Source organism: Larus michahellis, chromosome 6 (genome assembly GCF_964199755.1).
Source record: "Larus michahellis chromosome 6, bLarMic1.1, whole genome shotgun sequence".
Lineage (NCBI taxonomy): Eukaryota > Metazoa > Chordata > Aves > Charadriiformes > Laridae > Larus > Larus michahellis.
This window is the reverse complement of record NC_133901.1, coordinates 24,539,368-24,553,904: the sequence shown is the minus strand read 5'-3', so window position 1 is coordinate 24,553,904 and position 14,537 is coordinate 24,539,368. Positions and strand designations below refer to the sequence as shown.

The window sequence follows — 14,537 nt, the reverse complement described above, 5'->3', positions numbered from 1 at the left end:
TTCAGGTGATTAAGGGCCTTGATACCACTGCCTGTATGAATGCAAAGACCAGTGCAAGGGAAGGTGCGGAAGCACGTGGAGAGGTCAGCAGAGCAAGACATGCCCTTTCTCTGTGAAACCCCTTCTGTAATTGTCACTCAGAGGCTGTCGGTCATAAAGTCTGCAGTATATGCTTACGCAAATGAGTGACTTTGCTCATGAAAGTTAACATAAGAACATGCATGAGCAGGACCTACTTAACCTGTGATTTGGTCAAGTAGTGGGATTGAGCGCCCTTCAGAGTAGCAGTACTTTGGACAAAATAATAGGCTGGCGTTTAAGTGGCATTTCTTAATGTATGTTTTTTTCACATAATTTTGCTTCTGGAAGCATGTGTGGCAGTATTTGGGAAGCTGAACAGAGCTGCTTTGAAAATAGCTGTGGATGTATTTAATTATTTACCGTTACATGTATTAAGACTGTAACAGTTATTTGAAGGTAAAGTTTAACACCAAAATTGGTGCATACCCAAATTTACATCTTCATACTTCTGAATTTGAAGTATACTTTGTATTCAGCGATACATAGTTTAAGCAGATTTGGTCTTGTGAATTTTGAAAGATTGATTAAGGAATATAATTTTTAAGGTGAGACATATCATCAAAGTGATGTAAAAAATCATGGCATATTGACATTAATCTCTTTACTGCCTATAGAATCAATATAGTTTTGTTTCTTTGGGGAATTTCTTTCCATAATTTTATAAAGATGCTTTTTCTGTTTGTGCTTTCCTTCACATTCTTCCATGTGAAATGCACATTTTAATTGTTTATATAGGCATACGTAACCTGCCTGCCTGTCTCTGAGATTGTCGAAGTATCAACAGGCTTTTCAGAAGGTGTAAAGAGCCAGTGTGACACAAATGTTTTTGTAGAATACAGTTCTGTAATGTTTCACTGTTCTAGCCACTTAGTTGGCCAGTCTGTAGAGATTTATAGTCTCTTAAATTATTAATTTCCTAAGTATTCCATAGGTTTTATAGTTATATTGGAAAAGTTGTAATTTTTTTTGTTTCTTCTAATAAATGCTTTTTTTGGTATGGTTTGTTTTTGATTTTCAGCTGCGGGACTTCACATGAGGCAAATTGCTGGTCTTGGCATCTCAACACAGAGAGCAACTTTCATTACATGGCACAAGTATGTATATTGTGTGTAGTTTAAAATGAATTTGTATTCATAAACTGCATGGAAGAATGTAGAAATGTCAAGTCACCACCTGAAAGCAACAAATGTCAGTTACTCGTGTTCTCTTGTGTTTGCACAGCCACACCTTACAGCAGTTTAGAACAGTTTTAAGTGTACGTCCTTTTTGGTTTGTTCTTAATACTTTGGAAGAGATGAATACATACGTATTTTTTAATTCTGGTAAGAAGTCTCATACTCAAAATGTCTGCATGCCTATTACTAATTCCTCAAATCCTCCAGAGGACATGCACTTGTTTTAGGAATTGACCTAGTGTTAAGTGTCCTGATTGGAAATGCTGAATGATGTTGGATTTTTGGGGCACTGTATGTCCTGTTGTTTTAAATGGCGATGTTCAAATACTGTTTTTCAGGAGGACAGGGAAACCTTTTCATAATTTCATAAGTTGGCAAGACTTAAGAAGTGCTGAACTTGTGAATTCCTGGAATAAGTCCCTTCTGCTGAAGGTAAAATTGTGCTAAGCTAGATACTGTGTGGACATACTAGAACCATTTCATTTTTATGAAAAGTAAGGGCAATATATGCAATATTGCAAGTTTCCTGTTAACATGTTAATATGATGTGCTATGGCCTAAAAACATTTAACTGAGCAAGATTAGCATGGAAGATAGTACCAAAAAAAATGCAGTACTAAGAGCCTAAAGGTAACTAATTATGGGGAAAGATATCTGTAGGTCTAGCACTCATTTTCTTACTCTTTAGTCCCTTTGTTGTGTTAAATATTGCACGTTAACACTGCTAGAGCATAATTATTGGATAGGTAGTTCTTGGTTGGCAGTGGTTTGGGGTTTTTTTTTGTTGGTGTGTTTTGTTTTTTTAATGTGCTCTTTGCTCAGATTATCTATAGAAGGTACATTTTATGCTGCTCATGGCTTGTGCTTCATAACTTTAGAAAAGATTTGCTCTAAGTGGAAAAACTGAAGTTACTTTTCCTCTAAGTGGAAACTAACTAGCACGCTCACAGTAAGAAGTTGAATTCTTGGGTTTGCCACTGTGATCTTTTGTGAATGGAAACTTGATTAACGATTAAATTTTGGTTAATCTAGTAGAATGTGATTGAGCCTGTCTACTCTAGGAGAACTTTCATTGGAAATATGTTAACGCTGTCAACACATCGTGCATTGTGCTCATATAGGTGACCTGTGTTCATAATGCGGAGCAGTTCCTATCAGTCTACCAGCAGAAGTCAGGAAAACAGACTTGCTCAGTGCAGCTGCTCTTTGCTGTGGTATTTGTTGTGGGAAGACTATCTGTTGAAATCCTGTGTAAGGATTCTCTAACAGAATTTTAGCTTTCTGAATATAATCTCATGTCAGCAGCTTTCATCTCTGTTGTCATCCTTTAAAGATAATTGATTGGAAACCTTTAAAGGGAGAGATTAAAAATGAAGTAACTGTTTTCTTTTGAAACAGGTAATCCATGTTATTTTTACAGTGCTTCATTTCTTGACTGGGAATGATCGATATTTGGCACCAAGTTTTCTTACTTTTTCAACACAACAAACTTCTATGAAGTTGTCATGGGTTTTTAAAAACATCCATGAGGTAAGCTGGAAAGGGAAAATAATAGCTTTAAATCATAATAATGGCTAGTGACTTAGGTTGGTTGTAACTGCTTCAGTTTTGTCTTGCTTGTTCTTTTCCTCAGAAGAACCAAAATGAAAGACTTTTATCTGTGTTAATGTTCAAAGCGTGTCTACCTAAATATCTACTCATGTTTATACAACTTTTTCCTCTGATTCTGGAAATGTGTCGTAGTAAAAACTCTTCTTCATGCATGAGTAACATAATGAAATCACCTTATTTCACTTCGTATAATTACACAGTTAGTAATTGTACTTTGTTTTAAAGTTGTTTGCACTTTGGTTTTGCGTGACAGTTGTATTTCTTTTCAACCAGTGTTCTTATCTTTCCACTCTGCGTTATTCCAGTGTTGACAGTTTCATAAATAAGATCATACTGAAAAACAAAACACTGTGTTTTATTTTGCGTTTTGTTGTAGTGTAAATTGGAAAATACACGTTAAAATAAGTTGTGCTGGAATAATTTAATGCACTAATGAGCACTGAGCTATTTTGTTGCTGTATTCTTTGCTCTAATCCTTACCATTTTCCTTCTTTCTTCCTATTGTATTTACAAACTGGAGTCATCTTATTTTCTATGACAATTTTCAAATGATTTTTGAGAAAATGGTTATCATCCATTTCTACCCTGTGTAAAGAAACCCCGAAATCTTTTGAGTTTTGTCTGGTATTTTCTGTCACAAAACTAACTCTTGAGGTCAAGTATAATTCTTTACTGGCATGTCTTGGCTGCACCTATTGAAAATGTGAGGTGTGAATTTGGCGGATTATAGAATTCAAGGTTAATACAGCTGATGAGTTTTCAGTGCGAGGTGAATGTTCTCCCACGTTTTGTCAGCCACTGATATCTAAAATATGTGACTATCAAACCAAGAAGCTAAAAAATTCATGGCTCTTAATTACAGAGAATAATGTATTCAGTCATGTTTTGGGTGAATAGGTTTGTATGTCCTTTTTCCGAATTCTGTAGCTGTACACAGTATCAGTTCGTAGAAATTAGATGGAACCTGAATTTCCCATTTTAAAAGGGAATAAAATCCCAAAGAAAATAACATCTTGAACTCTTTACAGATGACATAAACCAAAAAACAATGGCTCTGCCTTTTTTGTTCTCAAGCACATATTTTAAAAATACACTTATTTCTTCTGTTTCTGTTAATTTTTTATTTAAGTGCAGTATGCAGGACTTCATTTTCTTTATTCACCACTCTTAGAATTATGACTATAAAGTTTCCTGTCTTAAGGTTCTATCACTTATCACAAAGAAAATGAGAAAAGGATTCAGGTACTGTGTTCCTCTTTATTTTACCCAGCTGTAAATGCTTTTTTTGTGTGTGTGTGTGTGTGTGTTTATTTGTTCCCAGGCTGAAGAAGCTGCCAGAAAAAATAATTGCTGCTTTGGAACAGTTGACACGTGGTTATTGTATAGATTGACTAAAGGTGAATGTTACAGTTCCTCTTAAATATTAATAAAACGTACCGGAATCGAAGTAATGATGTTCATGACTGTCATTGATATATCCTAGAATGCAGATACTTTTTTGACAATTTGTGCTTTTTTTTTTTTTGGTAATTGATGAGTGTGGTAATATATTCACTGTTTCAAAAAAAACCCACTTCTGAATTAATTATTCTTTGGGCCTACCTGGAGGGTTAGTCAGAAAGGGAAGTAATTATTCAATATAATCAACCTTTTAAGCATTTAAAATTAAAAGAGGACTACCAAAACTAATTGGCCTTGACTGAAGAAAAATACCTGTGAAAGAAAGAACAAAGAATTGTTACAAATGTGGAAGAATTACAAGTTTCTGTCCAGAGGACTAATGCATACACAATTGGGTAGATGATGATAGAGAGTGATGCAGTCAGTGTGGTGTGGTATATGGTGTGAAAGGTACCTGCTCTCATCTAGCCGGTTTCATGAGGGTAAAATAAGGTAATTAATGTTTACACATTATAGGGAGTGGCAGGTGAAGTTTGTGTGTTCGTTGTATTGTTATGACTTTGCTTATAGACATTCAGTTTATATTTCATGGGAGTCACTGAGATGTTTAAAGAAAAAAATGTTTAAAATTGTTCTTAAATATTCGGATATCTAAAATCTTACTTTGTTCTCTTTTTTTATTATAGGTTCTGTGTATGCTACAGATTACTCAAATGCCAGTGCTACAGGCGTTTTTGAACCCTTTACCGTATGTGCTGTTCCGAAAAAATGTTGCTATTTATTGTGCTTCTGAGAGAGTTGCTGACACTTTTACTCTTCCCATATTATTTCAGAAATGTTGGAATCCCACTCTGTGTAATTTACTTTCCATTCCAATGTCTATTTATCCTCCAGTGAAAGACACAAGGTAACTATGAAGGCATATTTAAAAGAATATGATACTTGTTAAATCAGTTGCCTTTAGAAAAATATTTCATAATCTGCACAGGCAAAGTAATATATAAATACACATTAAAAAAATATTTTGTTTTATATGCAGATGTATTTTTTTAACACTACATCCAAAACTTTATCTTTATTACCAGTATTTCTTAAAGCAATAGTTTTTAATGCATTCTTTAAAATAAATCAGTGGCATTACCTTTCATCTGTGATGCAGACGCAGGCCTTGTATGTTTAGATTTCATTTTAACAAAAAGGTCAATTTAGTGTTATGATGTTTCTCCATAATATTTGTTTCAAGCTTCAACTTTGGATCAGCTGACTCTGAAATATTTGGGGTACCTATTCCAATAATGGCGGTGGTGAGTGAAAATGTTTTCATACTTAAATCTGTGTATTTCTTTTCATTTCTATATTCTTTTTATCTAGCTTGGATTTAATACTTGCTTGTTTAGTAAGTATTCTCCCTTCCTTCTCTACGACTTAACTACATTAGAATTGGTTGTTAAATTTTTGTCCAAAAACTCGGTTTGCAACCTTAGGGGGAAAAGAGGAGAGAGGAACAGGAAGGGATTTCTAAAGGTTGAGGTCCAGTAAAGTTAGATGACAAAATGATTAAGCACTGAACATAGAGCTCAACAGAGCTTGGTTCTGCTCTAAGCTCTGGTAACGTCTCTCTCTGGCTTTAAAATCAGTTTTTCTATATAAAGTTGTGCAATGGCTTCCATCCTGGCTTGACTTCAGTAAGACTCTACACAAATGTGAGAGTATTTGTTAACAGATCCACTTGTGGTAACTTCTATTTCTTTTTTCAGTAAACGTAAATGGAGAATAACATGTTCTTGCCTCAGTAGTTAGGATTTGGATAAGAAAAACCCCATTGTTTTTGTAAAGTGGTGACTTGCAGAAAAATCTGCTTGAATTGAGCTACATGGAAAAAATGTCATCTAGCTAACATGAATTTCTCCTACTATTTTTAAAGAATTTTAGGCTCAATTTATCTGTAAATTTACTGTTTGGCCAAGGCACAAGCATAAGTAAATGCATTTAAGAACCATCATCATTATTGAAAAAGTGAGCATGGAATAATTTGGTACGGGAGGGGCAGCAGAGAAAAAGGAAGGTGAGACATCAAAACTTCAACTTTGCATTTGGGGGAAGAGGAATTCAAGCCAAGCTAGTCTGTTCTGCTTCCTGGGATTGCAAATGCCCTATTTATCCCTGTCAAATACCAAAACATAAAATATTTCTTTTGTTTCCGTAACACATTTTCCAGTATTGCAAGCAATACTACAGACCTTCACATTATGTCCAAACCTGGTGTAATTTGATTCTAATGATAAATCAGACTGTTGGAATGGCCTGAAAATACTTAAGAAATTGTATGAGTCCTCTCTTAATGTTCAGTTCCTTTCTGAATGGTTATTTGTATTCAGAACTCTGAAGCGTTTGCAATATTTTGAAGTCCAGCAGCATTGTAGATTGGTAGCTGGTAGCTAACTCATCGCGTTGTTTGTGTTGGTACCTACGGCAGGTAGCTGACCAGCAGTCAGCTATGTTTGGAGAGTGCTGCTTTCACCCAGGAGATGTTAAACTGACCATGGGAACAGGTGGTTTCTGGAACGTGAATACTGGAGAGCATCTCTTTGCATCAAGGAGAGGTAAGATAGTGAAATTTTGGTTTAGAGTATTTCACGTTACGTGACATCTGTTAATGATGAGGTACAAACAGGGATAAAACAGTGCTTTGCTTTTCCTTCTGTCTTCGGCTGTAGAAAAAACAGCTTGAAAGCATTTTCAGAACAGAAGACTGTAATTTTTTCATTACAAACGTAGATCTTGGTTATCCAGAAATATGCTTCTCAAGAAGAGAACTTAAGTAACATCACTAGTAATTATGTCTGCTACCTGCATCCCTCTTCTTTTTTTTTTTTTTTTTAACCTGTTCTTTTTCCTAGCAGTATAATACAGTGCAGGAATGGAGAAAAAGGGAATTGGTCCTCTGGCTTCTCACATCAACGTGTTGCAGTGGATTGCTGTTAATGCAGGATTAGCAATTATTAGTTTTCGTTTAAAATACTAGAAATGGGCTCCCCAATGTGTTTTTAGTTTTTAAAACTTTGTTGTTATGAACATTTGTGGTCTGTCAAGCTTGTTAATTTGCCATAGGTGTCAAAAGAGCAACAGACAATACTGAAGTAAATTTGCCTGCAGAGTCTTTCTCTGTCTGTCATATTTTTAAAGAGTTACTAATTTCAGGAAGCCTGCAGTTTAAAATGGGAGGGGTGGGGCTGAGGAGGGAGGACAGCAGTGTGCTGAGGAGACTTTTACCAGCTGAAGTCTGGAAGGGCCTTGGCAAATACAGGAGATGTGTCAAAACTCAATAGCATGGACACTGAATTCCTTATGAATGCAAATGCTTTTTAGGCTAATTAATGATGTCGTTATGATGATAATTTTACTTAAGAAATCAGACATATGTAGTCTGTGGAAATGTAATGGCAAAAACATGCTGTAATATTTTTCCTTTTTTTTTTTTTTAAAGAAAATATATGGCTGTTTTGATCTGATAGGAGTTGAAATCTCTAAGGCAATGCTGTGAAACTTTTACTGCTTTAGGCTGTTATTTATATTAAAATTATTTTCCCCTATGTTCTTTGGCTGATGTGTGGTATGTTTAGTAGGACAATTTAGGTGTCTAGCTTTCTCAGTGCCCTGGGCATGAAGTGTAATGTGTTCAATCTTTAAAGCTGACATATGTATTTAAGACTGCAAGATGAATCCCTGCAGCATCCTTGTGCAAGCTGTTCATTAGCTGCTGTTCTAGTTTCTGATCTACATTTAGTTGCTATATGTGACAATTTCAAAAAAAAAAAAAAGTTCCTTTGAGATCAGCGCTTCTCACAGTTCAGTGGTGGAAACATGTTTTATAGATTTTAATTCTACCTCTCTGTCAGTCTGAGAGTTCATAAGAACTGTGTTCATGCCAAGTGTCATGTTGATCCGTTCCTTAGAGGTAGGTGATTTTACACTACTAGAGTTTCTAGTGTGAGCATCTTTAGGAAGGCCACCTGATGGACTTCTCTGTCCCTAATTAACTGTCCTTCTCTAGGACTTTTGGCTCAAGGAATTGTTTGGTCTTGCTGCTTTGCAGCTTCACCTTTAGTAGAAAATAAAGATCGTAAGGGAGACCTGCACCAAGGATCTGGAGATATGTATATCACCTTTTCCTTTCAGGAGTCAAATACAAACTTTAATCTAAATAGGTACTGCTAATTGCTTTCCCTTGTAAGCACCAGGGTGCCTCCAGCACTAACCAAGTTTCTGCAGTTGCACTAGTACTACCATGCCACTTTTTTGGACATGGGTAAGCAAACTGGAGATGATTGTGTGAGAGACACCGATTATATCAGCAAAGTCACCTTGAGAAACTAGAGAGACTCTCTAGATCCTTCTGGTGCTTTTCTGGTCCTATAGTTATTGGGACTCTTTTACCTTTGTTGTGTTACCCATGATCTCCAAGTCCTGGCCAGTGTCCCGTAAGATCTGGGTACTTTTTTTCACTTCCACAGTTACAGTACTTGGATTGGGCGAAGTTTTTATTGCAGTGGCCACTGAACGCTTAGGTTCTTATCGAGTGACCTCAAAAACCATTTTTCAAGCTGCAGTGCTAGAGAACTTCTGTTCAGCTAGATAACAAAGTCTTTTTGCTTTGGCATTGAAAGCAGTATTCTGCAGGACTTTTGTGCTATGTCCTTGCTAATACCGATATCAAACAAGAAGGTCTTTGTGTTCACATTGTCAGTTTTAAGTAGTATGTCTCTCTTTTCTTTGTTAAGATTTCAACGTATTGGGGGGGTGGAGGGGGGAGCAAAGGGGAGAGCAAATCATCAGGTTTAGCCTCATTATTAGCTGTTTATTTCTAATGTAATAGTATGTTCAAGCAGACAGCTCTTTGAGAGATGCTGTACAAATAAACCAACAGTGTTTGCTCTGTGTATTTCTGCCCTGTTTCTGAGAGATAAGTAAAAATTTCAGTCATTGAATTTTTTTTTTTTTGAGTCACTGCAAAGCTGAAACTATTTGGTGGAAATCATAACTTCCTGCAAATCCCATCATGTAAACCGTAGAAGTGCTAATCTTTCGTAGTTAGAGACAAAGTATGTCACCAAATATTTTTTTAATGAGTTTGGATATTTCTTTTGTTGTTTGTACTAGGCAAACATACAGGTAAAACGCTGTAGTTAACTGGTAGTAGCCTTTGTTGGGGACAAGGATGGGCAAATTGTGAAACTTGGTTACTTTTTTTGCCTTTTATGTGAAGAAGCATTGCATATTGAAAAAGCAATAAAAAAGTATATCACTTTCATCCTCTTCTGTAAATATGATCTGTGTTCTAAGTTTGTGTTGCCTTTTTTTTGGTGAATGTCTGGTTTAGTGTTTGTGCTTTCCATCTGAAATCCAGGCCTTCATGTTTTATGTTTTGGGGAAGTAAATTCTGACTTTTTAAAACCATTGGTGAAAAATAGATTGAAAACAAATAGGTAAATGTTGATAAATTTTTAAGTGTATACAATATCTTATCATTTAAAAAAAAGTGCAGATAGCTCTTCTCTTTAGCTTAGAGGGGTTTGGTTTTTTTTGTAATTTGATAGTGAATTTTTTTTAGGTTAACTTTGGTTTAACAAGCTGTTGTTAGAGTTTCTTGTAATTCCATTGCTAAATTTTTAATCAATGTTTAACCTCTATCAGTGATGGTTTTTTAGCTTTAATTCTGCAAAGGAATTGAATAAAAACTACCTTTTTTTTTTTGGGTTGGGTTTATTGTGGGGGGTGCTTGTATATGTTTTTCTGGAAACAATTAATTTACCTAGGTATTTTGTTTTGTTTCATGGAAAATAATTTAGGTCTGTATCCACTGATTGGTTGGAAGATTGGGGAAGAAGTTGTTTATTTAACTGAAGGCTGTATGTCAGACATTGGCACTGCCATAAGATGGGCTCAGGATATAAGTAAGTAGCTCTTTAATTTTATAGGGGGTTAAATATGTTACTACTCAAGAAGCTAGTTTATGGGGTTTCAGTTATGTTATTTGGCTTGGTTTTATTACCTGTAGTTGAAGAAAGTAGCCCACATGTTTTGGACAGTGGAAGATGCACAGTCTCATTAGTAGGTTCTCTGCTAAGCATGTTTACTGCAGGGAGTTTGATGTGCACGATCGTTTCATCAGGATCTGCTTCTCACACCCTCCTACCTATGTTGGCTTTTATTTTCCTGAAACATTTTACTCCTTGCTTGCTTTCTCTTGAGCATGACAAACATTCTGATGCTTTCTTTTGTTATTTGTTTTTTAACCTGGTATCCAGACTTGAATAGAAACGTTGTAAAGGAGACCTGTCTAAAGTTAGATGTGTGCTGTTTTCAGGGTATTTGGACTTGAATTTTCAGTTGAGGAGAAGCACGGAGTACCGATTAAATCTAGGTAGCATGATTGTAAAGGCAGTGTTCCACAAACAGTCATTGTAATGCTTTTGAGAGATCTCTAGCTGCACATCTCAGAATTAATAACAGGCTTGAGTTATATGAAAATAATGTGAAGAACTTTATTATTAAATGTAAAGGTGTTGTGTATGTTGTTTCACATAGAAGTACTGTGCCTTTTGGCCATGACTATTATGTAATGAAAAGACTTGTGTTCCAGGTTAATAAAAGACTAAGAAAAATACTATCTCTTTAATAGTTGATGTTCAAAACCACTGATTGTTTATAGGACGACATTTCTGAGTATTCTAATAAACTATTTACTTGGTTTACTTAGAAATTTAGTACACTGGAGTGCAAAAAAGGAATTTAGTGTCTCAAACTTTGGGTTACCTGGGGAACGTTTTCCTGAAATGTAGCTCACCACAGAATTCCACAACTCTGTAGTAATTTGGTGCTTGTGCTGATAGTAACATCTTTGGGAGGAAAAACATTTTTTATGTTTTGCAAATCTAGGTTTTTATCATACTTAGGGTGCCGTTGTTAGCTCCATTCCCATTTATGTCTATTTGGAAAGCAAATGACCTCTTACAGGATTTGAAGATTAAAAGACTATAATATAAAAGGATCCTCTCTTATCTGTTAAATCCTATTCATTTGAATAGATTTTATTTTTTTTAACGTGACTGATGGACATGAAATACAGGAGAAGTAAACATTTCCCCTGGAATACGTATTCTGAGAACATTACAAAAGGAAATAGTCTAACTCTAGATTTTTGTCTCTTAGTAATATATGAAGACATTGAAGTAAATAATAAAAGCATATGACTTATGCATCTTTACAGATCTTTTCACCAATGTAGATGAAACAGAAAAAATGGCACGGAGTATTGTTGATTCTCAAGGCGTTTGTTTTGTTCCAGGTTTTCAGGTAAAATTATTGTTATTAATGTAACTGAGAATATATTTGTAATAACACAGTTAAAATTTTAAATTTTACGTGTTTAAATATAGTAATGTTCATCTTATCACAGTATATATTCTGTACTACTCAGGTTCTTATTCTCTGTCCCTCACCACAACGTATGAAGATCACCGTCATATAAGAATGCTTAAATGCTACACTCCCCCCATGAGAAAACCCCTACAAAATAGGAAAATTACTTCCATTTCGCAGATGGAGACACCTGGGGGACAGATAAACTAAATGGCTTGTCCGCAGCATCTCAGGCAGTGCCTACAGAGGCAAAAACTTATCCCGTAGCTTTTCTGCCACATGCTTAGCACTGTTCTAAAATAATTCATTTTATTCTGCCTCATTTCAAGATGTAGGTTGCAATTCATCAGAATACTTAACCGTACTTAAATGTGAGCAAGATTGCAAGTCCTGGTGTTATGAAAAGCAAAGACAGTAATATTTAGACACTTCTTTCTAATTCAGATTAAAATCTGGATATCATTTTTCCCTTTAAAATAGGGTTTGTACCTTGTTGCTGAGCACAGTGTGTATAGTAAGGAGTTCCTGGCATTTGTTCTCCACTTTAGTCCCCTCCATTTCCCAGTAGATTGCTTTTACCTTCCTCTCTATTTGAGGAACTTCCTGCAATTACTTGATCCCCTCTGGGACAGAAGCTCTGTGTTCTTTCTACTTGCTTTGTGTTTTACACTAGAGACTTGTGTATCCTCACGTCTGTCCTTTCCACCTCTGATTCATGATCCCTCTTGAGTTTCATTACAGATGTGAGTTACTGTCCCTGTGCAGAGGCAGCAACAAGGGTGATAGTGATACTGCAGTTCAGTCTAGCATATTAGTCTGGATTGGAATTTATGAGAATTCCAGTTAATACATCACGTTAAATGACAAACTGTGATAGCTGGGGAGCTGACATACTGCCTATTCAGCTACAAAGCAGTTGCTTCCAGTATGGGTTTGACAGTTGGTAATAATAGTTTATAATTTGTCACGTCAAAATATGACAGAGCTGCAAGTCAGAGCTCTTAGTCAAACCTTCATACAGAATGATTTGCCCATGTAGCCATTGCTAGCTTAGGGACTGTGCAGAGCCCCAAAACTTTTTCATCTAGTTATGCCACCTTCCTAAGCAATATGAGATAATCTGACTAAAGCACGCTTTCAGTAGCATGTCAGTTGTCAATATGAAAATATCCATGTCTCCACAAAACTTTGGTTTTTTTCTTCAGTATTGCTGTCCAGGAGAAACTCTGTGGTGTAGCCCAGGTCTCCAAGTTGTCATTTGGAATATTAGCATTATGAACTGTATTGGATGGATGGACCAGGCAAGATGAAGGGAAAACTGTTGCTGTGCTATGGGTGTTGAATGTCTGCCATCAGCTGGTTCTTTGAGATGTATAGACGTATGTTTGAACCTGTCAAGTGTTCAAAAGTTATTGTGTTACCCAAACACAGAAAAGCCATTAAAATGAAATCATATTCTTTCTTTTTTTTTCTTTTTCTCAAAAATCACCACCTTCTTTTTCTCTTAGAAGTCTTAGATAGCAATTTGTTAGTTTGAGTGCATACATTTTAGAGCTACTCGGAATGTTTTTGACAGCTCATCTCTGTGTTGGTCCAAAAGTGTGTTTTATTTTAATCTTCATTGGTCTACCGTACTTGGTTTGATCATTCCCAGGACTAGTGTTTTTTCTAAAGAAATTTAACATTTTTAACCTTACCTGTGTGTAAGGCCTGTATGTTAATGGAACAAGGCAAAGAAAAATTTCATTTCTTCTGCAAGTAGCCCATCTACCTTCTCTCAAACAGCTGACCTAATAATTATTTTTAGGGGTATAAAGCTTGATTATGCTCAGATGCTTCCATTTAGCATTTACTTTGAGTAACTGTGCTGTCAATAAGCAAATGTTGAGCCATGCCAAATTTCAATATTTGCAGACAGGAATCCTGAGGTATATAAATGTTAGTCTAAATCTTTTTTGAACCTTCAATTCTATTAATATTCAAGTTCTAGAGATGTTGGTAAAACCTTTTTTTGGTTGGTTTTTGTTTTGCTTTGTGGGTTTGTCTCCCCCTTGCTTTCTTGACGCTGTCTCCAGAAAGAACCCCAGTGAGCTTCTTAGTAAACACTGATTCATTCTCTTTTTCCCTAATTCTAATAACTCGCAGCCCAGATTTAAAAGCTGTACTTAGAAAACTGAATGGATTTCTCTTTAACTGTGACATCTATTTACCACTAATAGTATTCACAAATATGAATTTCTTTTTACCTTTTAAAAGCCTTGCTTGTTTCGGTGAAAGGTGCTTAGCTAGTAGACTCACAGTAACAGAATCTGTATCAATTTATAAAGTGAACGGATTAAATGCTATGAAAAGGGACGTGAACAGAGTTGAACAGTTCTGGGACTGTAACGTGTCTGCTTAGCTTCACTGGCTAGATGGTAACACAAATTGATTGTATGGTAGTGTTTCTCAGACCTCACAATGATAGTGGTTAGGGAGGGTTCTTATGAAGCCCATACGTTGACTTCCTACATGGAGTAAAATGTTTCTCTGCCCGTCTATATTGAGGCAATAAGAACAAGTTTCTTTCTTACTGGATTCTACTGCTGTGATGAAAGGCACTGAGAGGAGCGTTGTGAAAGTACAGTTGAAATTGAGCGAATATGTGCATTAGTCATTTTTCCCCTTACTCATTCTGCTAGAAACATGGGTTTCCAGGCTTAATTTGCTGTGGTTAGTAGTAACAGCAGAAACTTAGGACTCTTCACTGGGGGTGTGTGTGTATATATGCACTGCTACTTTTTTCTTTTTTGTAACGATTCTTTCAAGATGCTCACCCTTAATGTGGAATATGAGTCTATGCTTTTT

At 35.8% G+C, this 14,537-nt stretch overlaps 1 protein-coding gene across 3 annotated transcripts in view; it reads left to right on the top strand.

Moving 5' to 3' along the window:
- GK5 (glycerol kinase 5) overlaps positions 1-14,537 on the top strand; it is a 28,780-nt gene that overhangs the window by 6,844 nt on the left and 7,399 nt on the right. For all 3 annotated transcript variants that reach the window (XM_074592730.1, XM_074592729.1, XM_074592727.1), the window contains 10 exons: positions 1,100-1,175; positions 1,595-1,688; positions 2,655-2,786; positions 4,189-4,264; positions 4,955-5,016; positions 5,102-5,175; positions 5,512-5,572; positions 6,745-6,871; positions 10,118-10,222; positions 11,539-11,624. In XM_074592730.1, coding sequence (XP_074448831.1) covers positions 1,100-1,175; positions 1,595-1,688; positions 2,655-2,786; positions 4,189-4,264; positions 4,955-5,016; positions 5,102-5,175; positions 5,512-5,572; positions 6,745-6,871; positions 10,118-10,222; positions 11,539-11,624 — 893 coding nt within the window. The remainder of the gene's footprint in view (positions 1-1,099; positions 1,176-1,594; positions 1,689-2,654; positions 2,787-4,188; positions 4,265-4,954; positions 5,017-5,101; positions 5,176-5,511; positions 5,573-6,744; positions 6,872-10,117; positions 10,223-11,538; positions 11,625-14,537) is intronic.